Source organism: Phaseolus vulgaris, chromosome 3, assembly GCF_000499845.2.
Source record: "Phaseolus vulgaris cultivar G19833 chromosome 3, P. vulgaris v2.0, whole genome shotgun sequence".
NCBI lineage: Eukaryota > Viridiplantae > Streptophyta > Magnoliopsida > Fabales > Fabaceae > Phaseolus > Phaseolus vulgaris.
The window spans coordinates 51759577-51787165 of record NC_023757.2 but is presented as its reverse complement, the minus strand read 5'-3'; the positions used below and the strand labels follow the sequence as shown (position 1 = coordinate 51787165).

At 31.9% G+C, this 27589-nt stretch overlaps 3 protein-coding genes and 1 long non-coding RNA gene across 5 annotated transcripts; 3 read left to right on the top strand and 1 right to left on the bottom strand.

The window, feature by feature from the left end:
* Positions 1 to 342: 342 nt before the first annotated feature.
* LOC137808630 (uncharacterized) lies at positions 343 to 10762 on the bottom strand. Of its 2 annotated transcripts, XM_068609845.1 has the most exons (8): positions 10650 to 10762; positions 10443 to 10561; positions 9312 to 9391; positions 8675 to 8816; positions 8448 to 8597; positions 6194 to 6395; positions 705 to 811; positions 343 to 621 (listed from the first exon to the last, which is right to left on the bottom strand). In XM_068609845.1, the coding sequence occupies exons 1-7, from the start codon at positions 10711 to 10713 to the stop codon at positions 711 to 713; spliced, it is 858 nt and encodes a 285-aa protein (XP_068465946.1). In that variant the 5' UTR covers positions 10714 to 10762; the 3' UTR covers positions 343 to 621; positions 705 to 710. The 2 variants fall into 2 exon arrangements, with proteins under 2 accessions (XP_068465946.1, XP_068465947.1); XM_068609846.1 differs by lacking the exon at positions 9312 to 9391 and having other exon boundaries at positions 10650 to 10679.
* On the top strand, positions 1185 to 2498 carry LOC137808631 (uncharacterized). Its single transcript, XR_011080722.1, has 2 exons — positions 1185 to 1522; positions 2140 to 2498. It is a non-coding gene; the product is annotated as an uncharacterized lncRNA (long non-coding RNA).
* Positions 10763 to 13189: 2427 nt separating the features above from the next.
* On the top strand, positions 13190 to 18745 carry LOC137808629 (D-aminoacyl-tRNA deacylase). The gene is made up of 9 exons (XM_068609844.1): positions 13190 to 13517; positions 13602 to 13785; positions 13883 to 14025; positions 14279 to 14342; positions 15933 to 15985; positions 16150 to 16205; positions 16499 to 16573; positions 17175 to 17360; positions 18424 to 18745. Exons 1-9 carry the CDS (start codon positions 13230 to 13232, stop codon positions 18509 to 18511), a joined length of 1137 nt encoding a protein of 378 aa, XP_068465945.1. The 5' UTR covers positions 13190 to 13229; the 3' UTR covers positions 18512 to 18745.
* Positions 18746 to 23282: 4537 nt separating this feature from the next.
* LOC137805992 (uncharacterized) lies at positions 23283 to 25903 on the top strand. The gene is made up of 4 exons (XM_068605866.1): positions 23283 to 23589; positions 23993 to 24712; positions 25279 to 25631; positions 25713 to 25903. Exons 2-4 carry the CDS (start codon positions 24107 to 24109, stop codon positions 25819 to 25821), a joined length of 1068 nt encoding a protein of 355 aa, XP_068461967.1. The 5' UTR covers positions 23283 to 23589; positions 23993 to 24106; the 3' UTR covers positions 25822 to 25903.
* The last annotated feature ends 1686 nt before the right edge of the window (positions 25904 to 27589 follow it).

Below are 27589 nucleotides of genomic sequence, written 5' to 3'. Positions count from 1 at the left end.
ATTTATTTTTCTAAACAAATTGAAGCACAAGATTTTTATTTTTTTTCAAAATAAAATATTTTAACATAAAAAAAATTAAAAAAAAAAACTAAATTTTCATACATGTTAAATTTATTTTAACCTAAAAACTACAACAAAATGAAGTTTCAAAATTTGTTTACACACAATACGGTTTAGCCAAACCCCAATCACACCAGTATCCATTAATTTCCTGACACAAGTTTTTAACAATCTGTTTTAGTGCCATTTTGTGGGTAGAGATGGCTAATTCATGGTTTATCTAATTAAAACTTCTCTGCATGTCAATAGAAGAGGCACATCAGATATGATGACAAAGTGAGATAAAGCTAAAATGCTCGAATGATAGCATAAATCAAACTTAATGTCAGTTTTCTTTAATCTCAGAAGATTTAGAACAAGTTCAACATTATGTGATAATGATCAACCTTTTCAAGAACACTATATTGTCCTCTTTGTCAAGAATTGGCTTAAACTTCCTCTTGGATGATCATGGGCAAAACACAATATTGCTGAGATTGGTCCATGCAGTGAAATCAACCTCCAAAACTTCTAGCAGATCATTCTCTCATTGACAGATCTCACAAAGCATCCAATAGATAACTGGTGTAAGATCCTTTCATTAGGAACGAACACGGTGCAAAAAGGCCCCAGAATAAACCAAGACTCAGGAATGAATACAATACCTCATATCATAGTTCAACATCTGGAACTCCCACCAAGAAAGAACTTGGATCGTTGGATCCAAGAAGTGGAATATACTCTGACCCTCTCACATGAACACCAAAGCAAGCTGCATAAAGAACATATGTCAACGAGTTTCAAGCAAAAGTAGCATATAGAAGATCTTGATATTTCTCTCACACTTCATTTGGGTGGGAAGGGGAGAAAAAGCTACTTGATATTGGGTTTTCAATATGAATCAAAATACTGCATAATCAACATTTTATATTGCAGTAGCAACGGTTTGCTGTTTAAGTAAATATAGTGTCATCACATTGTAAGATCGGTTTTTCTAGTTTAGTAAGGATGGTTTAAAAAGAATTAAGATTAAAATTCCAAGTTACATACAAATTAATTGTTTCCAATAACTCACCATCTCTTTAAACTCTTTTATATATATATATATATATATATATATATATATATATATTCTTTCTACATAGTGGGTGGCTTCAGCTAGATCAACTCTATCCAATCAAAATTGGAATTGGATAAGTTTATCCCGTAACTTTCACCAACATATACCAATGATCCTCTTTATGTAGCGTCCTCTAGTTCTCTCTTGCCCCCAATCTTCAGGTACAATACCAGGCGATTGTTACTTACTATGACATATGGGCAAAGGCCAAGAAAATTCATTCAAACGATGGTCATCAAGTCGAACATGGACATGCAAACATATCTTGGAAAGCTTGGTCACCTAATTGCAGAATATTCTACTCCTATGCCTTCCGCTACTGATGCAGAGACATTCTACAAACAAAGCAATCAGTTTTTCATGGTACTTGTTCTTGTTGAACTTACCCCAAACCTTGAAGTCGTTTGAAATCAAATTCCCTCAAGTTCTATTGTCCAACCTACTATGCGGTTCAAGAACAATTATTGCATCTCTCCACTCCTTATACTTTTGAAAGTAATTCAATCTGATGCCAATAAAAGATGTGGTGGCGTTGTGGTCAACCCAAATAATGTCTACTAGCTAACGTGGCCCAAGCCACCACTCCTACTTTTAATTTCTATTGCTTAGTATCATGAACTTTGCAAGCTCCGAGCAACCAACCAATTTGCATCATTTGTTTTAGGTGTGGCTCAATCTGGTAATCCTGTATTTTTTAGTCCTCCTTTCTTGGACCTTGGATACATTGTTCCATAGCCTCAGATTTATATAATCGGCAACCATTCTCTTTTTTTCTCCTTGACCTTTTTGGACTCCTTGCATTTTGTTACTCCTTCAGATAACTCTTAGATTAAAATATGGGACATCGAACAAACTCATCCTCAACCTCAACCTTCTTTAAACTCTATCTTATTTATCCCCAAATGTCCTTTTAATCTAATCTCTATTAACAAACTTACTCACACTTTGTCTTGTTTGTTAATAATTGTATTCTTGTACAGGATCAACATAATGGACGAACAATTGGAATAGCACGTGTTTGGAGGATTATATCTTCTTAGCCCTCGGTGATTGTCTCTTCTGCCTCTCTAGCTCGCGTACATCAATGCCTTGGGCACCAAAGTTTATCTAAATGTTCCTAGTTTTTCTACCACTAAGTCTTTTCAACTAGGTAAACATACTTGTATTGATGATGGTCCTCGCGTCAATAAGTATGTTGTGTCATCATTTGTTGTAATTCAATCTAATAATTGGAGTCCTATTTGTGTTTGTTCCACATTAGGATATTTTTTGTCACTTTTTTAGACGATTTTTCTCGTTGTACTTGGGTTTTTCTAATGAAGAATCATTTTGATGTTTTCTCTATTTTTGAAAAATTTTCCGTTGAAATTGAAACTCAATTTGACTACTAATTAAAATTCTACAAATTGATAATGCAATAGAATATTTGTCTTCCCCATTTCAGCCTTTTCTAAACTCAAAGGATTCTTCATCAAATAACATGTGCCCACACACCACCACAAAATGGTATCTTCGAGAACAAAAACTGCCACTTCGTGGAAACAACTTGCACTCCTTTTCACTTTATGTTCCTCTACACTTTTAGGAGATGCTCTTCTTATTGCATGTCTTTTGATTAATTGCATGCCTTCATTGATTCTCAACAATCACATTCCCTATTCCATCTTGAACACTAAAAAAAACTTCATCGTGTTCTCACTGTATCAGAGCAAATATTTTGTTCATGATCTCAGTCCATGTAAAAGTACACTCTTTTTAAATCCCTATAATGTATTTTTTTGGGTTACTCTCAACTTCACAAAGATTATCAATGTTTCTATCATCAATTACAACGGTATCTAATCTTTGTTGATGTTACATTCACTGAGACTATTCCTTATTTTTCTTCCACCATTGAAGAAGTCCCTTAGGAGGTTCCACCTTTTGTCCCAACACCTCTAGTACCTCTTACTCCACCTCCACTTCTCACATACCATGAAAAACATAGTAACCACTACAAGTGTGACCTACTGATCCTCCAGCATCATCTGCTCCAACCGCTTCTTCCACAAATGTTGCCTACACCTAAACCTCCCATTGCAATTCGCAAATGGGTTTGGACCAATCGTAATCATAACCCTTTATATGCCTTGGCTCTAAATTGTGACCCCTCTTTCTTATTTTTCTTTTATATCTTCTTTGGACTCTTTGTCTATTCCTAAGTCTACAAGGGAAGTCATGGCTAACCACAGTTTGCAATAGGCGTTGCTGGAAAAGATGGTTGCTTTGGATCCTAGAAACATATGGGAGTTTGTTCCCTTTGCTCCCAACAAAACCATTGTTAGGTGTAGTTGGGCCTATATAGTGAAGATCACACTTGATGGTACAGTTAATAGTTACAAAACTTGTTTTTTAGCTTAGGGATATACTTAAATTTTAGGCCTAGATTATGGTGACACTTTTTCTCGTGGCCAAAATCACCTTTGCCGCCTTTTTCTTGTCGGGCGAACATTTCACCAATTGCATATAAAAAATGTCTTTCTACATGGTGACTTGTACGAAGTGTACATGGAACATCCACCTGATTTTATAGCATTCGGTGACTCACACCCTCTCTGTAGGCTTTACCTCTCACTCTATGCCTTTAAGCAATCTCCTCAACTATTTCAACTCGATTTTGCTTAAGTTTGATATGACTCATTGTGAAACTGATCAATCGATTTTTTTCACTTCATTATCCGCCTAGCATGTGCATCTATCTTGTCATGCATGCTAATGACATTATCATCATCGTAGTTTCCCAATCCTAGTTTCATAATTGATTGAGACTAGTATACTTATCGCCTCAACGACAATCCTATATATCCTAATTTGAAGCTTCATTCAGGTCAAGGGGAACCATTGGACAACCCTAGAAGGTATTGTAATCTAGTAGGCAGACCTTAATGTCTTTGGACCAGATATCACATATGCAGTTAATGTGGTTAGTCAATTCCTAAAGGCCACATGTGATAGTCACTAGAATGTTGTGATACACATCCTTCAATACATCAAGAATGCACCAAGTTGTAGTTCAATAGATAAATGCAATTCCAAAATTGTGTTATTCTGACATTGCTTGGGCATGATCACCATCAAATAGGAGGTCCACTTCAGGATATTGTCTTTTGAGTGGAACCTTGAGTTTTTGGAAGAACAAGAAACAAATATAGTTGCTAGATCTAGTGTTAAAGTTGAGTACCAAGTTTCGACAGCAATTGCATGTGATATTACTTGGCTTAAGCAACTTCTCCATCAATTAAAATTTGGAGATGCATACACATTATACTCAACCAATATGTGACAATGAAGTTCTCATTCACATTGCATCAAACCCAATCTTACAAAAGCGGACTAAACACAAATTGATTGCCATTTTGTGAGAAAAAAGATGCTTTCTGAAGAAATCATCATTGACACTGTCAACTCTGGTGACTAACTTGCAAACATGTTCACTAAATATCTGAAGAGCTCTCTTATTAACCACATTTACAATATATAACATATGTGCTCTAGCTTGAGGGAGAGTAAAAGGGATATAATTTGAGCTTAGTAATCAAGGAAAATATGTACAACTGATAATTAGGGATACTCTCCTTAAGGTTTCCCTATATTATACTTTTAATAGTTTATGATCAATTGCATTGTTTGGTTAGGTGGTAAAAATTAGGGTTCTTGGAGATTCTGAGAGTTTCCTCTTAGTTAGTGTTGTTGCTTGGGAAGCACACAACTGTTAGGTAAGGGGAACTTAACTATATTTAAACTTTGTCTAAATTTGGTTAGAGTAAATTTGTATGTTAAATTTTGAATGAACAATGATTGTCTTTCAACTAAATTCTAGTGGTTGAATTGAGTTGATATAGTATATTTTGATTGGATGACAAAACTATGATTTTGGTTGTACCAATAGGTACTATTTGAGTTATAATACAAGTGGAAAAAGGGAAAATTGATGGAAATCAATGTTGGGACGTTGATGTGCAATCTACTTATTTTGTTTTCTCTGAATATATTGCTTGAGTGTCGAGCCATTACTCGAGCAATGTTCAAGCAGATGCAATCATTGCATGCACCAAGCTGTGTCGCTCAAACACCATCATGGTGACTTGAGCGACAATGCTCCTCACCCAAGCTATGACTTATGGCTTAGTGAGAGAGATACCAAAGCAATTTTCTCTCCTGTGGAGCTCTCACTGCTCATGCAACAAGTGGTCACTCAAGCGATGAAGAAATAGGTTTTTGGGTGGTAGCTTGTGTACCAAGCCATGTCACTCAAGCAACAAAGTGATGCTTGAGTGAGGGAAAATTAGTGTTGATTCTCTTTCCTCTAGAGTTGGTTAATCAGAGGACAAGGGAACGCTCAAGCAAGAGAGAAATTTAACCAATTTTCTCTCCTCTAGAGCTAGTATCGCTCAAGCGAACTTAGCTCGCTTAAGGGATATGGTTGGTCGTTCAAGCAGTAGTCTTACAACATAGTGAAGACAGGTCGCTTAAGCGAAGAAGTTTTTACTCAAGCAACATTCCTTTGATGTTATGGTATGATGTGTTGATGATGTGTTATTATAGTTATGATGTATGTATGTTGTTACACATCATTTAGGCAGTATATTTGGTAGGAATTACCATAACAATGTTCATGCACCAGCTGACCTAAAACTCATGAACTCACCACATTATGTACTATAGGTTTTTAAGATTATATATATAATGGGGTTATCATACAAACACTACTAGCAATTAGCTGCAGCAAACATCAACATTTAAGAGTGAGAATGACTTTAGACACAAGAAAATAATTGAGTTCAAATAGGCAGGATCCAAAATCATGAACTTAAGAAAATAATCTCACAAGTGAATAGAAAACTAATTTCTTTAAAATATGACTAGATGAAACATTTTTCCAATCAGACGCTAGATTATTCTATTTGTGCTTGGAGTAACAAGGTATTAAGGCATCGAACTTGATAGATTGAACTTTCAATTTACCAAACAGTATTTTGAAAACTAATGCATTACCATTCTCTATTTTCATGACACTTTGGAGCATTACATCCATCTTTGTTTTCATATCATAATTGTCATCCATAAGTGGCACTACAAGTGTAAGCTCCCTGTATATATCACGCACAAATCTGCATATCTTCTCAGCAAATTCAAGTTCACCTTCTGATATCCTACCAATTGCTAAACGCATCAGCTCTCCAGTCAAATCTGCAAGCTGAAAACAAATATTGAACACCTTTTAGAGGAAGAGGGAGAAAAAATTACGGAAAGGATCATTTAACTCCCTTAAACATAACATTTTTCACAAATAGATACCTTGGACTTCTATTTTGCCCAAATTGATCCTTAAACTGCATAATATTTATTGGCTCCTTCTATTAAGTTAGGGTTAAACTATAGGCAATGATAATCTCAATTATTTGTTTTTCTAAAATCTCAACCTTTAACTTTTATATTTTTAAATCAGTTTTTCCATATTTTAAAAAAAATGTGGTTCCAGATTCAATCAAGAGATTTGAAATGACCAAAACACTTGGTCTTCTTGCCAGTAACAGAGACCAAAAGGGAACCACGATCGTTGCCAACTCTGACTCCAACTCATGGAGTCCCGAAAAGAACACCATGCTCTAGAAGTTAGTGAGCTAATACCACCTGCACTAGTTGTGCCATCTCTGGTGGTGCAACCAGCTGAGTGTTGACATGCAGCATTGTCCCTTCACCCTCACTGAGAACAAGATCATCATCAAAGCATGTGCCAGTTCAAGAAAAATAAACAGGGTCACATCTCACACCTCCACCTTGGCCGCATTGACAATTCCATCAAAAAACCACTACAGTTCCCCCCGTCTCCACCATCAATGCTCCTCCCTCCCACCCCAGTTACCCACAGTGAAGTGTCCCTTAGCTCCTCTGATGCCCTTCTACTAATGCCTATGCACACGAAAGTTTCTTAGAACCGACTACCCTTACAAGAAGTATGCACAAAGGCAATTTTGATGGAGAAAGGCGGACCAATGGAGAAGTTCAATTGGCAGGTCTGTGAGAACACCTTTGAGCTTATTCTCTCCCAGACAGAGCCCAAAAAAGATGGAGAAAGAATGAAATCAATATGAAGCAGCATAACGATAAATACTTTATGCAGATGATGCACCACTTGATAACAGAAGAAGGTGGCTTACATCTCTGCATAGTTGCACATTTTTACCCTTTTCTTATTTTTCTATTTTAGAAAAGTCAAAAAATATGGAAAAAGTTATTTAAAAAATAAAGTAAGGGATTGGGATTTCAATTTACAAATGCACAATTTAAGGCATTGGTATCAGAACCAACAAATTATCGACCTGCTCAACACACTGGATAGATGGTTATGCCAGTAGGTCACTAATTGAACCACATGAACCCATATTCATTAAATATGTCAAACTTTATTATACTACAGATTCTGCATATAACTTCAACTGTATACAATCACAGTAGTTTGGCTGGTGCGGTGGTTCAGTTCCTAGCTAGCCTCCCAAATACAATCAGAATACTTTGGCCAGTCTATTAAATATATAAAATTTAAAATTTATGTGAACGAATTCTATATATAAAAATTTTGCCTCATGGGTATCAAGCAAACTCACAGTAACCCATCTTGGTAAGCAAGAAAGCATGGGTTCAAACCCAACCAAAGTGCAAATTCTGCCCAATTTTTACCTTATTTCACTTCATATTACCCTTTGCATGTGCAAGCTACAATTTTAATCAGATCTGCGCACAGTGAGGAGCAGACAATGGACACCGGGTATCAGCATGCAGCAGTTGGTCAGAATGTACAGCAGCAAGTTGGACAGCATACAAGGGCCTGTGGACAACATTCAATCGCTGGAGGACCACATTCAAAGACCAATTCAAAGCTTAACTGGATGAACCAGTTTAGCTGAGTTAATGACGTAAGCATGGTCAGTAACATCTCTGATCTGAAGACATGACTTTTTCTGGACATAGGTCTGGTTCCCCGTTAAACTGATCAGACTAGTTGGTTTAGTCCAAGTTTTACAACACTAGTTTAAGGATCAACTTGAACCGAAATAGAGGTTAAATTAGTCTTTTCCCAGCATAAAAGTTAAGTTCTGTGCATGTTTTATATCCATATGAAGATTATTAAAAATGTGGCAAATGAAACTGCAGAAATCATCACAACAAATCAAGAAATTCTACAAATCTGTTAAATTGGGTCTTCGCAACAGGGAAAATGATAAAATGTTAAGAAATTTGTTTTTACCCCTAATAGATAATCAAGGACATTTATTTGCAGAGGATGTAGAGATGGGTCACTCAGTGGTAGCAATGTTTTGTTCATCTCATCAAGCTTCAAAAGTGTTCCATTTTTGCAGAAACAAAAGAATGTAGCTGCTTCAACATACTCCTGTATCTGCATAGTACAACCGCCCCAGACAAGAATCAGAGAAAAGTATTTGATCTTAACAAGGAAATATGTGTGAAGTATACCCCTGGTGAGTATGCTCGCCTTAGCTTCCAAAAATCAGTTCCCTTCAATTCTTTGACTAGTCGTGACACATACTGATCTGTCACAGCTGCTAAGTCCTTTTCAGCTTTCTCAAGTACTTCCACTTTATTGTGTTTACTCATCCTTGTTAAGAAATTAGAATACAATAAGGCCAGTAAGATCATGAAGATGTAGATGACATGTAAGTTTATAAGAATAAATCATTAACCATCTGCAGTAGAATTTGGACTCCTATTTCTTTTACTTTATATTTTACTGTACAAAAAGAATTCATCGAGATATAAAGGTCTTAACTTAATAACTCATATTTACTCATTCTATTTGCATTTAAAAAATACAAGGGGGATTAAGGTATAAATAATGAATGTGAGACTGCAAGAGTAATGCAATTCAGATAATACTCACTGCTAATAGAAAACAATCTCATCAAACTACAATAATTTTGAAGTACAACTAAGTTGATTCAGATGACAAATTGAAAAGATAGGACAAAGTAATCACAGAAAAGAGCATGAAAAAGATATATCATAATGTTTAAGTAATTCAGCTGATGCAGGTAACACCACCATGGACATATATAGAGAACAGGAGGGATGGGGCAGTGGAGAAAGAGAAAACCTGTGCACTTGAAATATGACTTTTTTGCTATTCATTGTTATGTCTCGACTTGCTTTGACCACTCTTTCCCGTTTTTCATTCTATAAATATACGTTTGAAAAGATTCAAAATAATAGACAAAAATGAAACTGTAAACAGCAATACTGTAAAGGTACTGACTTTAAAGGATATTCTTAGCTACCCAAGATCCATGTAGATTTAAACCTTCAAATTAAGTTATTGTAAAGTAAGTTTCTACATATCATCACTGAGGCAAGATTATTGTATAAAGGGGCAACGTGTACTGTGCTCCAAAACATCAATTCCTAAAATCCCAGATGAATAGTGAAACACTGCACTCACAAAATTAAATTTGAGAGGAGACTCTCCAACATAAAGCCCCAAGCCGAGGGAAGAACGAATATATATAATCAAAACATTTAAAATTTCAATATCAACTTTGCTAATAGTTTCCTGGATAAGAAAACACAAGTAGAAAGTTTTTATAGGAAAGTATAAATTCAAAACAAATGCACATTTTCTATGATTTCCAACAAAAACATTATATTTGTTGATTCCTTAGCACTTTCCTAAGAACAATGAAATAGCAATTCAATATTTCCATCACAAATACAATGATCAACATTTAACATCCCATCAATCCTTTCCTCTTCTCTAAGTCACAGGCAGTGAGTATGTTTGGATCCAACGAGTTTGGAGAGAAAATTTGAAGTAAATGTTCTCATTGCTAAGAATTCTTCAAAATGAAAGGAAATAAATGAGAGATTATCATTTTACCCCAACATCCCCTGTTCATATGTTTTAAACATTTTACGATTATATAAATAAACAATAAATAAATTAACCTCCATCCCTTTTCAACTAAACTGTTTTTTCCAAACATATCCTAAAAGGGCACTAGCTTGTCCTTAATACACCACTGCAGAATGAAAAGTAGCCTAAACATGAAGAAAAAACCCTAAGAAATGAAAAAAGGAACAAAGGGGTGGAAGACTAAACCTTTAGTCTTCAAAGCAAAACCCCTTTCAGCTTACTTGTACACAATCTTGCAATGAATTTCAAAAGGCTTGGGAATTTGAAATAAAGAATAGACAAAATTAACGGTGCATGACAGTAGATGAGAAGCATTACAAGGTCATTGAGATATTGGGTATATCTGGTAAAAGCGTCCTTCAAAGTGGGTTCAATGGGTGTGAATGTGGCCATGGTTCTAACCCTTTTTGCTGAGCTCTGAGAGTTGGTCCCTGCAACTGTGAAAGTGAAAAAAAAAAATGGATGTTATCTCAGAGAAATAATTGACGGCAATGAAAGATGTTCGAATGACAGAGAGAAGGTTACTTTGATGGAGGCGTTGAGGTTTGGATGCCATGAACAGAGAAAACTTGTGAAGAGAGTGTAACATCTCTTTTCTTTTTTTTTCTTTTTTTTTCTTTTCTTTTTTAATCAAATTAGAATTCTTATGGAGTCTCAGACACTTCTCTTAAATGGGTGTATCAACACTCGTAGAACACTTATCCAGGAAGTGTTTAATTCAAAAAATATTTGTTGAATTTTTGAAAATTTACGGTTCTGACACAATTTTAAAAGGTATAAATATAATAATTTTTTTAAAACTCAAATTTATTGTATAAATTTTTATTATGATTATAAAAATAAGGAACAAATTCTTTTGATCAGTCATGAAAAATATCTTCCTGCTCCCAAAATGATCTGAAATATATTTTTACACATAAATATTTATTTTCAATTTATATAATTCAAAATTATATAATATATAGATTTGTGTCCCGTGTCCTACATTTTAGAGATTATACGTATCTCCATGTCCATATCCATATAGTGTCAGTGTCCGTATCCGTATTTGTGTTACATAGATACTTCCACGCCTAAACCTGCTAATCTATTAATTTTATTTATTTGTTCCTTTTTTACAATTTTTAGTCTAATTTATGAATTTAAAATAAGTAAACTTTTATAATTTTTCTAAGATAATTGATCGGTCCAAAGCATCATACAATCACTAATTACACCTTTTTAATGTTATGATTTATATTAAAATAATTTAAATGTCTTATAAATATTAAATGAATTTAGTTATTGTCTCTTATTCTTAGAATCGACCTACTAAAATTAATATTGAAATCGAATCAAAACTACAATTTATATTTGTTATAAAATATAATTTAAAAATAAGTTACATTTTAATATTGAAAAATGATCTACTATAAATTCAAATCATGATATTTCATAGAGAAGTTAAAAACTAAAATGGGAAAAATAATCATTCCTACTATAAATAGTTATAGAAGTGGCAAAATATGTTAACTCAGCTCTTTTTATTTCAATCCACCAAAAATAAAGGGTTCTTGTTGAATTAAAATCGATTGAAAATTTTAACATGTTCTATCAAAGGATGGATTATATAAGTCTTATAATTTTCATTTTAATAGAATCGCAGACCAAAAACTTTAAAAGAAAAAAATATTTTTATCTCTTATTATACAGCATGATCTTTAAAAAAATAAAAAAAAACAGTCTAACTATTATAACGTTAAATTAGTAATGTAAAATATAGTATTTTGAACTTCCCATTTCAGTTTATATTGACAAAAAAGATAACTGATTATTAAAATACTTGCAATTATTTTATTCATTAAATTATATATCAAGTTCATCAAATTACTTGCATAGGATTAAAATCAAAATATTCAATTATTTTATAAGATAGTCGCACATTTAAAAAAAAAAGCTAAGATAATGTATTTCTATAAGTGGATAATAAATTATTTGCCAAATTTTGCAATTTTAATTAATCTTATGATTAAATAATTATCTATATTATTCTAAGTAATAAATTATAATGAAAAATAAATACAGATTAAAAAAATGAAAGTATAAGTAACTCACTTAAAATTAAAATTAAAATATAAAAACTAAATATTTATCTTAATTTAGGTGAAAATCTTATAAAGAAACTTGTGATTTTAGTTTATTACAAATGTTTAATGCATCATTAAAACTCTTAATTTCTACAATGTTTAACTAAAATAAAAACTTACACACTGAGAAACTGTGGTAAAATATAGTCATGACACTTTAAAGTTTTTTTTTTTTTTCAATTGGTTAATTAATTCTAAATATTTTATATTTAAGAATAAAAAACATTTTCATCAGTCCAACAATATTTTTTATTTTATATATAATAATTAAATTTAAAATAAAGATATAAAACTATGAAATGTTTAAAAAATATAATTTTTTCCTCACAAATGATTATGTGACACAATTAAATCACAATTTATATTTTTTAATGCATGAAACAACTGGTGTGAGTTTCCTTTATTGAAAGTACTCTCAATTTCTCTAATTAACTTCTACAATATTTAACCATTCCCAAGTCATGTCATTAATTGAATAATTAATTAGTAGCTAATTAAATATTAATTAAAATTAAGTTATAAATTTTATTAATAATTAAATTATCTTAAATATTAACAATATGTTTATTTTATATAATAATATTCAATTTAGTTAATATAGTAATTAATATTTTTTATTTCTAAAATTTATTTTTATTTAATGATTTTTTTTAAATTACAAGATATTTAATGATCATGAGAGTCCATAAAAATCACAATTTACATTTTTTTAATGCATGAAACAACTAATGTGAGTTGCCTTTATTGAAAGTACTCTCAATTTTTCTAGTTAAGAAACAAAAACTTTTTGTATATTCATTTTAGAGGAAAAATAAATAATTTTTCAAGTAAGTTTTTTTTATAAATATAATTAAGTAAAAATAAACAAACAAAAAATTGAAATTTTTTATTACCACCAAAAAAGAAATAGTATAAATGTAGTAAATTAAAAGTATATGTATTTTGAAATGAATATTTTTTGTTTACAATTTGAGAAGTGATGTTAACAGTGAGCAAGCTCTTTCAGCTTCCTCCTCTTTCGCTGAGAAACCGTGTGCTCAGATCATCAAAACCAATTTCCATTGGTTCTCATATAAATACAAATTCAGCGTTTTCTTCACCAATTCCTTCAAACCCATTTTCAACTTCACAACACAAACACAAACATTTCTCTACCAAAGCAACAATGGTGGCGCTTCTTGTGGCAACCTCCTCCGACCCGGCTTCCATCAACCCGGCCAATGCGCTGTTGGCCATGCCCGGGTGGCAACCGGGTCCCCATTTCCAGGTTCAAAGCATCAACCTTTTAGGGAACCCATCATGCCCCTTTTGCTGTTTTAACTGTTGTCTGTGGTTGTGTTTGGTCCACTAGGATGATATGAAGAGCTTTGTGAATGAAGGGGTGAGGGTGTTGCTGCATGCAAAGAGCATAGTGGTGGAGGATGATTTGGACAGGAGGTGGGAAGAGGTCACTGGGGAGGTTGTTGATGAGGTCATCTTCTTCAGCAAACACACGGCTGTGTCCAACAAGCCTGCCCTCACTGTTCACCCCATTGGTAAGTTGTTCACTTTGTCTCTGCTTCTTTTTGTGGGTGTGGAAAAGTTTGTGTCTTGCAATGATTTTTCTGGTGGGGTGTGTGTGTGCATGTGCAGGAGTTCCTCATTTGCGTGAAGGTGATGTTCCGCCCCAAGGTGGCAGACCTGGATGGGCAGCGCTGCCAAATCCTAGGATGGGACCTTGGCTTCGCCTTTTGAAAAATATTGCTCAGGCTCATAATCTGGTCCCTGAATTCGAGGTGTCTTTTTTGTTTTTGTTTGTTTGTTTGATTGGTTGGTTTTAGATTAATTTTCTTTACTTGTCTTTTTGATGTTGTTTCTTGTGTGACGTTTTCTTTGACTGACTGTCGTTTGTCTAGTTGTATCTGCAGTACTTCTGGTTTAGATTCAGCATTTCTGCAATTGCATGGCTTGTTTCCTGTTCAAGGAAGATGATGATGTTAATTTTTTAAAAGCAACTATGGTAGAATTTAATCTGTTTCCTCAATTTAGATTACTTTGGAGGCTACTCACCATGGACCGGTGACCAATAAGCCAACCATGTTTTTGGAGATTGGTGAGTGTTTTTTCCTTCCCCCTAGATCTTTTTGGCATTGATAGGTTTGATGTATCGCATTTTACAAGCACATTGCATGGTCTATTAGTTAAGTACTGGGAAAATAATTTGTTGTTTTATCCTCCATCGTTTGTTTTTCAGATCAAGTTAGTCTTCATTTTGATGTTTAATCTCCTTTCCCATTCATATCCATCTTCTCCCTTTTGAAAGTATTACTTACTTGCAAAGAAGGTTTCATCTTGTCTATGTTTTCCATAGGAAACGGAATATTGTATGCTAAGGAGAGATGAAGTGGAGTTTCCAAATCAGTGATGTTATTTTAGTTTAATTCGGCACTAGAGTATAAACGGCATCTCTGCCCTTCCCTCTGTGTTCCTCTGTTTATTTTTGGGACATTGGTTCCATGGGTGAAATTTGTTTGCACCTAAAGAAAATTCCCTTAATCTTTCTTGCATCAATTTTGGGTATTTCTATCATGTCTCACCTCCTTGAACCAGGAGCACCACCACTCTCCCTTTGTTTTCCTTCCACAGAGGCAATTGAAGAAGAGTTAGTCTGGCCAGGGTTTCCATAACGAGAAGGTAATTAACAACTAACATTGTGGACCATTCCAACTTGGGTTTGAGAACTGGGTCACTTCCTTCTGGGTCAGGTTAAAAGTTTTAAAACCTGAATTGTAAATTCTCCTTCGGATCAACCCACTCCACCCTTTTTACCTTCTGTAGTTGCATGACTCCCTTCACCTTCTTCCCTCCCATATAATGCGTGATAAGCACTTTCAGTAGTTTTTGCTCATAACAATTCATCCCCTGTCTCTGACAATCCATGCTCAATTGTGTGAGCTTCAACTTAACCGTAAAAGTAAATCTCTGCTTGATTAATTAATCCAAGAAAATGGATCTTCTCCCTCAAACATGACATTCTATCTTGTTGGTTGACTTTGAGATTTATTGAGATGGGTATCATTAGTCGAGTTCCCAGAAAATTCTGGTTCTCCAATACCTTTCTTCCCTACCACATTATTCAGTTCCAACAATGTGGTATTCTGCTTTTGAAGCTGATCCATGTGAATTTGGATAGCTTCCTGGAAATCACCTTCTTTTGCTCTCACAACTTGTGAGTAACAAGGCTCATTTGAGCTTCCAGAACATCCACTTGCCGAATCATCTTCAGTGGTATCTGGCATGTTGGACCAATTGTTTGGTTTGGAACTGTAAATGAATGAAGAATACCATAGATTGTATCACCCCCTGCCCCACCGGAGAAAACTTTTGATGATCTTCCTCTACATATTATTGATATCTATGATGATCCTCTCTCTCACCCCCCTTATTTCTTATAGTTAACTCACTACATGTCATTGTCTTCTTTTCTTGCCAGCTCAAGCCCCCTATTTTTATGTTTCCTATAATAAATGTGCCAAACTTTTTTTTGTTTTCCACATTATGTATCAGCTGGCCCAAGTTTTCCTCTCTATTCATATCATAGTTTGTAGCTGCTAAACTTCATGCTCAAGTTACACTAGAAGCTCCTAGCAGTTAGATAAAATTTGAGCTTTAATACAGCGACTCATTTTCTATTCTGGTATAGGTAGTACTGAAGACTACTGGAAGAGACAGGATGCTGCTCAAGTTATGGCACAGGTAATAATTTGTTTCGTTACTTTTCCATCAATATCTGGAATTTCCCTGTATGGAGATCATATTCTTTTACACAGTTACTCCTGAATAATAATTGCTTTAGTGACAACTGATCGGTAGTATTTTATTTAGTTTACTGAAATGATATTTTGTTCTGGTTCTTGTAGTTAGTCTGGGAAGGACTTGGGCTTGGAGGTGGAACAGATATAGGAAACTGGAGCAGGTAAATTGATTAAGCCAAGTTAAACAAATGCAGTGACGTTAGTTTGTATACTCATTTTATTTGGCATATACCTCCCAATGTCTTAACATCTTGCTATGTCTCTCTCTCTGTGTCCTCAGATGCAAATATGTTTAATCTATCTATGGTCCTTTGATCTTACAATTCCTTTCTTGGCGGACTATATGTCTTCCTGAAGCTTTTAAATTGTTTGTGTTATTGCGTAATTATCGTTAAATCTTCCACCAACAAATGGTGAGTTTTTTGAAACCTGAATCTAAATATCACTCTTACAGGGAGAATGATAACAAGAAAATCCTTCTTGGGATAGGTGGTGGACATTATGCACCTCGTCATATGGATGTAGTATTGTAAGTAGTCAAATCAGTCATAGCAAATCCTGTCTTTATAATTTATTTTTCTGATGTCAAAGAAACTGAACTATGCAGCTATTGTACATTATTAACTTTTGGGTTATTCTGAAAACCTATCGTAGTTTACTCTGCAATTTTCTCCCAATATTTGGACTTCATTTTCTTTTTAAGGTTTCCATTATTGAAATTTACTAGCATCATTCGTTTACTTGGTATGCAGATGAAGACTTTTGTCATGGTATTAATAAAATTGATAAGTAAATATAGCTATTTGGCCTTCATCAACATTTTGATTATTACATTATCCATAAACTTTCATCATCAAATTTAATGGCCCTGTGATAAAAGGCTGTAAATTGTACATTCAAATATATTACAAAAATATACTGACTATAAAGTTGTTTTATATTGCCTCATGACTTAGGTTGAATAAACTTTTAAATCCATTTTAGAAGATTTATACATAAAATTGTATGGTCATGAAAAAGCCTTTTTATACCTTGCTGTTTAAAATTTTCCAAATTTTTGTGTGCGTTATATTTTGTGTTTTTGCTCAAATAAAATATGAATACTTACTTACTCTGCTTATCCTATCTAGGAAAGATAATGTATGGGTGGGTCACCTACTTTCTGGATATTCAGTGCCTATGGAAGATCCAAACCAGTCAAAAGGAGAAACAAATGGGGAGATTGGTGGAACATGGAGAGAGTCTATAAAGGCTGCATATGAGGCCACTGAGTCTGCCTTTCCTGGTGGTGAAATTCTTGCGCACCTAGACCACAAGTGAGCTTTATGAACATTCTCCTTATGCAATCACTATTTGTATTCCTAATCCCAAAGCAAGAACTGAAAGCCATTTCTTGGTTGAGTGCTGAGCATTTTATAAAAATATTTCATAGCCACAAGGCACCTTTGTTCAATGTTGTTACAGAAATTTCTGTCAGTATATCCCATAATTTGCCTAGGGCTTTCCACCTGCCATTCTCTTACAGTAATATAGATTGTAAAGAAAATGGTAGAACAACCTCTAGGTTAGGGAAAAGTGGGAAAAGGGAACTCCTTTTTCACCATCCCTCCCTCTAGTTCACGGACTTTTGGTCATTCTTCTTCATGGGGGATTAATGAAGGGCTCCTTCCCCTACTAAGGGAAAAAGGTCACAAAACAAGTTCCTTGTAGAACGAACCTGGATCTTTCCTAGTTCTTCCCATTATTTTTAATGCTTAAGGACAGATTTATCTGGTACAAGTTTTTGTAGGGGTTTTTAGTTCCTCCATTTGATCGCCAAAAGAAAAAGCAGTGAGCAAACTAGCCCCAAGGTTGCCCAGTTTTCAAATTAGTTGTCATTTACATTCCTCATACCTACACCTACATCTGACAGATTTTTATTACTGGGTCTGCTTGTTGGTAGTTTATGTTAACAGTTTGATAATATGTTCATGTCAACTGCGAAATTTTTGAGATTCAAAATGAGTAGAGGAGGGTTTTCTGCACTAGGAAGAATAAGAAGAAAGAAGAAAACACTATACATGCAGGGCATGCTGCTGTCATTTGGACCTTGTATTTGTTGCCAAATTACATATGTTTTGTCCTTGATTACTAAAGATGGTCTTGTGAGTTTGTCCTTGAATGCTAGAAAGTGATGTTCTTAGGAGTACTTTCAATGTTTCATGTGTCTGTCCTCTTTTAGCTTTTGTGATTTTACACAAAGAAGGAATTAAGAAATTTAAGTATGATTTAAGCTGTGCCAAGGTAGGTGATCCTGGCTATGACATCACAGATAGACCTTAATTTTTTTTTCCTTTTACTCAAGTTAATCTTTATCCTAAACCAGTTATTTTTTTGCAGGAGTTTCAAGGGCTGGCAGAGGAATGCCATAACAGGATTCCTTGCGGAGCAGAACATTAAAATTGGAAAACCGAATAATTTCTATTGAGGGCTGGCTTGGAGGATAATATGTGAACAACATAGCCTCTGCAGATTTTGACAGACCATACTAGCAATTTTATTCAGTTCCCTTCAGATCATAGTGATAGTTAATGAATAGCTGAAGTTTGAGATGAACTGATATATTCATAAATTCCAATTCTTATGAAAAACAATATTTATATTATTTAAAACTATATAGCAGTACTATACAGAAGGTTAGTGTTCCCAATGTTCTTAAAAATTGATTCAGTTACTGGTTTAAGATTTAAGATTTAGTGATTTAGCTGCTGTCAACACATTTAGGAAGCTTTCTGGAGTAGAATTTTCAGAATAATCTTTCTGAATCGTATATAATATCTTCTGGAATGAGTTTCTCAGAATGAGTTTTCCAATATTCCCATGATGAATTTTCAGAATATTGTAGTGAGTGATTATTTATAGAAAACTATACAACTTCTTAAAATTATCGGATCTGTTAAACACATTGACACAATCTTCAATAGAATTAAAATTTAATTTAAAAGTGAAATGAAAAAACAATTTTTTAATATTAAATGTTATTAAATATTCAGGAAAAGGTATAACAAAAAATTTACAATATTGGAAAAGATAAAAGGACAAAATGCTAAAAGGAAAAATTAAGAACAAATTTAAGTAATAAATGTAGTAAAATACGGTTAGAAATATGTGTTAACCTTAGTAACATTAGACGCTAGACGGTTACCTATTTTGCTTTAGACGGTTGTTTTCTTATGTGCTGTAGGTAGTTGACACGTGTGTATACGTGTTCTCTTCCTTTGTTTGACACGTGTCTCAGAGATTTATATAAGCCCTTTCTCTGCAATAGTGAAATATCAATTAGTGCTTTTATTCCTATACCTTTTCTCTGTTCTCTTCTCATATGCTTTTTGTCTAGCTTTCAATATCAACATATGTTTTTTTAATGACTATCAACAAATTTATATATGTCCTAGCTTCTTATACATGTTATATCTACAATATGTTAGTATATAAATTTTATTTTTTAATAAAATAGTTATGAGGCTCAAATATTTCTCTAAAATGGTATGTTTGTGTCGAATACACGTATTAGACACCACCACTCATATGATACATATTGGAGGAGTGTCCAATTCAAAAAATATTTGTTATATTTTTAATAATTTTAACACAATTTTAAAATTAAAATACGTTAATTTTTTAAAAATTAAAACTTATTAATGATTATAAAAATAAAAAAACAAATCCTTTTAAACCAATCAAGAAAAAATATATTTTTACTTAAAAAAAGCTAAAACATATTTATGTATATAAATTCACAAGATTAAATAATGAAAACAACATAATTAAGTTTAACTCAAATATGATTTTTACAAGTGACTGTCATTGTAGCCTATGAAGAGTGATAAGAAAAGATAGAATGCAAGAAGTTCATTCATAGCTTGATATCACGGATTTTATGTAAGTACACATTTACATGTTCAGAAATATTATTGAATTATAGTAAGTTTTATTTCTATATTTTTTGCAATTTATATTATTGAAAAATGGATATTTTATTATCATTTCACACGTTATTTGTCCGAGCCTTAGTTAATTAAAAAGCTTTATAACTTCTATAAAAAAATAGAAAAAATAAAAATATAGTTGAATCTATCTCGATTGATATTTTTTTATAATAAACTAATTTGGTTTCTAATTTAGTAAAAACGATGAATTGGTTCAAATTTTTATAAGACTGAGACGTCTTCCTAAAACTATATTGTGTTAGTAACGTGCATCAATATCATAGAATTTTAGTATTGTTATGGAATGAAAACAAGCGCTAATATGATTGAATTTTTTGGACCAGTCATTTTTTTATCTTTATGAGAACTACACATTAAAGAATGTTCTTCTTATCTTTGTTTAATTTATCTCTTTTGATTAATTTAAACTTCCAATGTAGCTGCTTAGGATACTTTTGAAAGTTTCTTTATTTTTTGTTTTTTATTTCATAAGTTTATTCTAATCTTCCATGTTTTTGTTTTTATTTTATATGTTATTTTTCAATATGATGACACATAAAATTATAAATTAAGAATTTTTTTTTTTTTTTTTTCACAATTTGCTCTTCTTTTTTTCTTAGATTTGAAAACTTTACCTTTTTAGTTCAATCACTAGTTTTGTATACATTTTTCTTTGCAAATTGAACCCTAAACCATATATATGCATTATTGGCGTCTTAATAAATAATTTAATTAATTAGTCAAATATAAAAATCATAAGTAAAATTGACTATTCAATCAAAATTGCAATTTTCTAACACTTAGAAACTAAAATCAATGGGAAATAAATAATAGGCAGACTAAAATTGGGGATAAGAATTAAAGAGAAAACAATATAGTAATTCAGTCAAACAAAATAAGCAGAAGAAGAAACTCAAATCAACACAATATAAAAGGAAATAATAAGGTCAAATTTACAAAATTGAATTCAAGAAAAATCAATAATGAATCCAAAAACGAAAAATTGATAGAAATAGAAAACATTAAAGGTATAAATTAATTGTATTAAGGTAATAGATTAAAAAATATAATTATAATGATATAATAAAACACTACTCCTTTCTTTTTTTAAGCATCAATTGTATATTATTTTTTATTTGTTAGTTTTAAAAATTCAAGATAATTAATTATTATTTTCTGTCAATTTTTTTCTTTAGTTTTAGCCAAATTTGCAATCAATTATACACTTACAATTACTTTGCATTCATTGCAAAATATAAATAGAAATGTATAATAGGAATTTTTAGAATTATTTTATAGATGCAAAATGAATTTCTTGGTATCAAAATCTTAAAATACAAGGAAAAGAAATTATTTTGTCTTTAAATGACCAACATTTAAGATTTTAAATTAAAATTAAGAAATATTTTAAATGGCATTACTAATTACAATAAAAGTCATATTAATTATTTTCCAAAAAAGAAAAATCACGTGACTTGACCAAATTTTTCTTCTTAAAATACACACATTTGTTATCATAAAAGACATTTAATGCAAATATGTTCAAAGAATGTTGAATTAACTACTGTCCATGGAGTAGGTTTATTTAATTTAAAGAATTTAGAGAAATAAATGTATAATGAAATTTCTATATAGAAAAAAATTGCATATGTTTAGAAAACTATGAATACTGAAAGGAATTTAAGTCAAAATAATAATTATCTTTTAATTACAATTATATTTATTGATATTTTAGTCAAATGTTGAAATATTTTCTGAAATTATCCTTCTGAAAAACTCATGTTAAAAAAATATTATATTAAAATGATTTATGTTGTTGACATTTGTCTACATTATAAGATGAGATAAATAACACTAGATTTTGTTATTATGATAAGAATATTATTTTATTCACCTTTCTCCCTTGACACTGCCAACTATACACTTTGAAACAACCTCTTCATTGTTTTCTGCTTTAATTTCAACCATGGAATGTTTCTTTTGTCGCCAATGGTACTCTCTTCCTCTCACTCCCCACCTGTTTGTTATGTGAACTGTGAAATCACTATCCACATTTTAAGTCTTAGTTCTATCTTTTTGGTTACTGTAGTTACATTTTTCATTAATTATATCAATTTATACGACGAGATTTGCATTCACTTACATATTATCGATTACAAGACGAGATTTGCACTCACTTATATACTATCGATTTATAAAATGAGGTCTACACTCACTTATCTATTGTCGATTTATAAGATGAGGTTACTCATTTATCTACTATCGATTTATAAGATGAAGTTGCACTCACTGTAAAATATTGTAATATTTGGTGGATGTGATCTCCAAAAATCTCATATTTTTATTTCTTCATTTGAGTTTCTATATACATTACATATTATTATATGTTTTATGTGGCTAAGAAGGTTTAGCAATGTGAATCCCTCCTATTGGTTGTGCTGGTTCCCTTTTTTTCCATCATGTGTTTGAGGTGTATATGTGGTAACAGACCTTGAATTTTCACTGTACTTTTCTGGATTTGTAGACTTGTGTTTGATTTGTTTTGAGGCTAAACCTCAATCCAATGAGAGCTCAAAAGGAAAAAGTATTGGTAGGGAATTTGATGGTGTCAAATCAATCTGAGTTTGAATATTTGTAGCTGAAAAAGCTTTTCCAAAAGTTTAGGATTTCTAAACTTTTTCCCTTTGTCCTTTTATACATCGAGTACCACCCTAGGATTCTATTCAGTTAGTCCAAAACCAAATCTTTTACTAATAAAAGAAAAAGGATGCAATAACATGCTTTCACAACTTTAAATATAAGCATAAGCTCGTATTCTTTAGTGACAGCTAATACATTATTGATAATTCTACACCAGATTACAACTTCAAAGAGAAATAGTTTTCTTTGTTGAGATATGAATTTCATCTGAAGAGACCAGATTACAACTTGAAAGAGAAATAGTTTTCCCTCAATTGAAGAGACCAAATTAGAACTTGAAAGAGAAATGATTTTCTTTGTTGAGATATGCATTTCAGTGAAAAGATAGAACAATTTTGAAATTATATTCTACCACATCATAGTTGTAAATTGTGGTTTTTCACTGTCTTGTTGTAAATGTAACATTTTTCTTCTTTTACAATAAAAAATGATTGGGACAGGCATAGCAGATACCAGATGCTTAAGTCATAATATGGTCCCCCAGTTTAGTTACTTCTCAATATTCTTAAAGCTTGTGTTCGAATTGGGTTCTGATAAATGTTATTTGCATCAAAAGTTTGCAATGGATGTGTGGGAAAATAGGGTCTTACAGTCTTTGTAACATAGACATGGTTTCCCTTCTGCTGAAATCCAAACAAATATCTAAATTCTTTTATGAACAGTGAAATGTCACTTTTCTTTTGTCTTCTTGATTTAAATTATCTTTTGAGTCACTGAAAGACTGTTAAGATTTGTTGCAGCATACATACAAACCTAGTTATTCCTGTTTTCTGATCTTCAGGGTCCTATAAAGTGTTGAGTGATCTGGCTAGACTCATCGATTGAATATACAGAAAGTTTTCCATTGGTTTGAACTCTACATGGACAATGAAACTAGGTAACAAAATTTTGGTACTTTTATTGTCTCCAGCAGCTATACTTGTATCTTCTCTTACAGCCATTCATATATTGTTGAATATGATTCATCCAAGTCCGTGACATAACCATTCTTGACTTGAATTTACTGAATTCCTTTACCTTGTTTATTGTGTTTATTTTTTCATATAAAAGTTTCATGTTAGTCATGTAACTTGATATCTCAGTTACGCTGATACCTCAAGTAACAACAATCATCTGTCATTACAAAGTTGTTTATTGAGTTTGTTTTATGATCAAGTGACTTTTATTGTGAAAATCGGACTCTGCAAATTATTTTCTGCTATCTGAAAATGAATGTACAGAACTAGAACTGGCTTCTTTACATTCAAATATTGGCCTAAACCATTTGACTTCAATGACAGTGATGTAATGTTCTAGTGGATGCAAATCACAACAACACAAAATAAAGGAATCTGACCCTAGAGCCTCCACTGAAATACAGACGTGTAACAGATTCAAATTTATCACCCTATGCCATGGGATCAGTAGATTTCACCACTACAATTACACTTGATTTTGAAGCACAGGTCAGGGACTCTATTGATTCAGCAACTCATTCTCCGCATGAAATAGAGTCATTTGGGATGCTTCACCATGATATGGAATCAGAGAAAAACTCCCTCAATTCACCAATCCATGAAACAGATTCATTAGAGGGTTCAACAGATGTCTATATGGACAAAAGTGTTACAGAATGTGAACCAGAACTTGTAATATGTCACAAAGAGACTGATTACAACATTATTAAGGATATCTGTGTGGATGTAGGAGTCCCTACCAAGGATAAGATTGATTTTTGGAGAAAAGTAGACGAAAACATCCACAAAACTTATTCTTATGAAAGTAAAAAACCAGTGAAAGACAATGCTGGGATTAATTTATCAAATCAACCAGTTACAGATGAATCTGAACAATCCAAGGACTTGATTCAGCTAGTTGAAGGCGCAACTAGAAAACTTGCTGATAGCGTGTATAAGGAGATTGTTGTGCCTGAAGATAACGTTTTGTTACAAGAGTTAGACAGAGAGAAATCCAGGACATCAAGTGTTGAGGGTGATGAAATCAAACACAACCATGCAAAGGTATTCAACAATTTTTCCTTGTGCAATTTGCATGCTATTTATCCAAGTTAACCATCAATGCCATAGTTTATTCTCATAGGCCATATCTTGCCATATATTTATCATTGTCTAAATGAAATTCACATTATGTTGATGACGATTTCTCTTTAGTTATATCTGTTGAAGATCCTACATCGACTAGAAATTAAGACATTTCATAATATATAAATGGATGCAAACTTAATTTTATAAGCTGGTTTTATAAGGTTGATTTAGCCTTAAAGTTCACTTCTTAATATGGTTTCAAAGTAAGTCTATCCTAGCGAGTGTTTGTTGGACTTATCAGGTCACCCGCTATCAGGTCGTTATCGTATCATTCATAATATGTTGTCTCACGCACGAGTTGTTACTCTCAGCGTAAAAGAGGTTTGGGAGATTTAATAGTATATAAGTTGATGCAAACCTCACCTTATAAACTAGTTTTATGAGGTTGAGTTAGGTTTAAAGTCCACATCGGTGAGTTACCACTCATGTGAAGATATACATTTCATGAAGTAATGATCCTTTATTTTTAATTATTATTACAGGTTGACAATGACCCCTTGTTTCACTCAAAGCCTAACAAGTCCAAAGATGTGATTGAGGATGATGCAGTGTTTTCTACTCCAGCTTTGGAATCAAAAACTGAAATCCTTGACAGTAGTAGTTTACTGCAGGAGAACACAAACATGCATAACTCAGATCATTCGGGTCATGGAAGCAGCCAAGTTAGTGACATTAATTGTGGTAAAACTCAAGATGAAGATGTGAAGTCTGAAGACGAGGGTGTGAAAGATGAAGTGTTTCAAACATTAGACGAGTCAAGTTCCTTCTATTCTGGAAGCATCTCTCTTCGATCAGATAGCAGCACAGCTAGCTCACAATCCTTTGCCTTTCCCATGTAAAAAAAAGCCTCAAAACTTGTAAGTTTCTCTCTAAGCATTGTGAAATGAACACACTGATTTGGTTGTGGTGCTTGCAGATTGCAACAAGAATGGAATAACAGTCCAGTAAGATTGGCAAAACCTGATAGTGAGCATCGCAGGAAGCAACTGGGTTGGAAGCACCTTCTTCTCTGCTGTAGATTCTGAAAGATTATCTTCCCTGTACCCTTATAATACTTCCTATACATCACTAAATTTTTCTAGGTAGCCATGTACCTACACTAAAAAAAATCACTAAATAAAAATCAATTTTAGATTAAAAAAATAATTAATTATTATATTAATTAAATTAAATATTATTTTAAAAAATAAAAAATTATTATATCTAATTAGATATTAAGATTTTAACTATTAATTTTAAAATTTAAAGTAATTAGTAGCTAAAATCTTAATAACTAATTAGATAAAAATTAATTTATAAATTTTAAAAATAATAAAAACTATTTTAAATTTTAATATAATAAATAATTATTTTTTTTCTAAAATTAATTTTTATTTAGTGATTTTATTGTAATAATATATACATCTCCACTGTTTGCTCCAATATGTAAGCACAAGTTGTTTTTGTTTCCTTTAATTGCATTTGTTTCTTACTTTTTATTTTACCTATATATATATATATATGATCTAAAATTCATTTCCTTGTCAATAATTCACTGTACATGCTATTTTTGGATGTTTATGGCATATGATTTAACTATAAAAGTAACTACAAAAAACTGTAAAAGTAGTTGCTACTTGCCACAGTTTAATGGTGATTAAGGTCTCATGAATCTTGCTGTGGTTGTAAACATTTAATGTTGCATTTTCATTTGTTCCAGCATTGGTGATGTCTCAGAAAATGATCCTTTTAAGAGTAGCAAAGGTCTTTATTGCCATATATAATACAATTTTTTACATTTATTAGTTTTTTTTATATTGTTTTGATTACAAATAAATTTTAAAAAAAAATTGTTTACTCACATTACCAACAAAATAATCCTAATTACAAATAACTTTTTATTTCCAATCACTTTGGTTGTTTATTTTTTCTCCTCTTGTCTTTTATTGTTTATGAGACCTTAGTATAATTTTTGCTTCAAATAAATGCATCCAAGCAAATTAATGAATAAATATTTGAAAGTAGTTGAAATATTTTTTGGTAGTCGTTGTTGTTATGTTAATTATTTGAACAAATAATTTATCAATTTTTAGGAGAATTTTGTAATAAATTTTTAAAAGTAGAGAACAATTTCTATTACATATTAGTCATGAAATGTCTTTATGACAAGTGAAAGTGACAATTAGTATTTATAATATTAGATCTTTAACAATGTTTAATGTATTTTTATCCAAATATATTTTGTATTAATATTTTAAGAATATATAAATATTTCGTAAAAAATCAATAAATATACGAATATATTTTATTAAGTGGCCGAAAGAAACTCATTAAAAGTTGTAAACCAAACAGTAAGAACGCTGTTACTTTCTTTTATTTAAACTTTAAAAAAATACGTTAATATCTTTGAAAAAATTATAATAAAATATATACCGAGAGAAACTGGTAATAAATATGTAGTTATAATTATTATTCACTAACACAAAACCAATTATTGGATTTCAGTATTCAAATAAAAAAAAAACTAAATTGTGGAGTAATTAATAATACATAAAAACATAGCTTAATTTTTACTTTCGCGTTTTAAATAATGTTTGTTATAAAAATATAAAATGAAAACTACGTGTAATGGATAACTTTTGTAACACCACCCAAAAATTATAATTTATACTGGTAGGATATATTAAATGTCATTTTTTTTTAAAGTGTATACATTAAGTTTATAGAAAATAAAATATCTATTTATTTTTTCGATATTAAGTATGACAGTAATAATTTAGAAAACAATAAAAAAAAAATATATATATATATAAG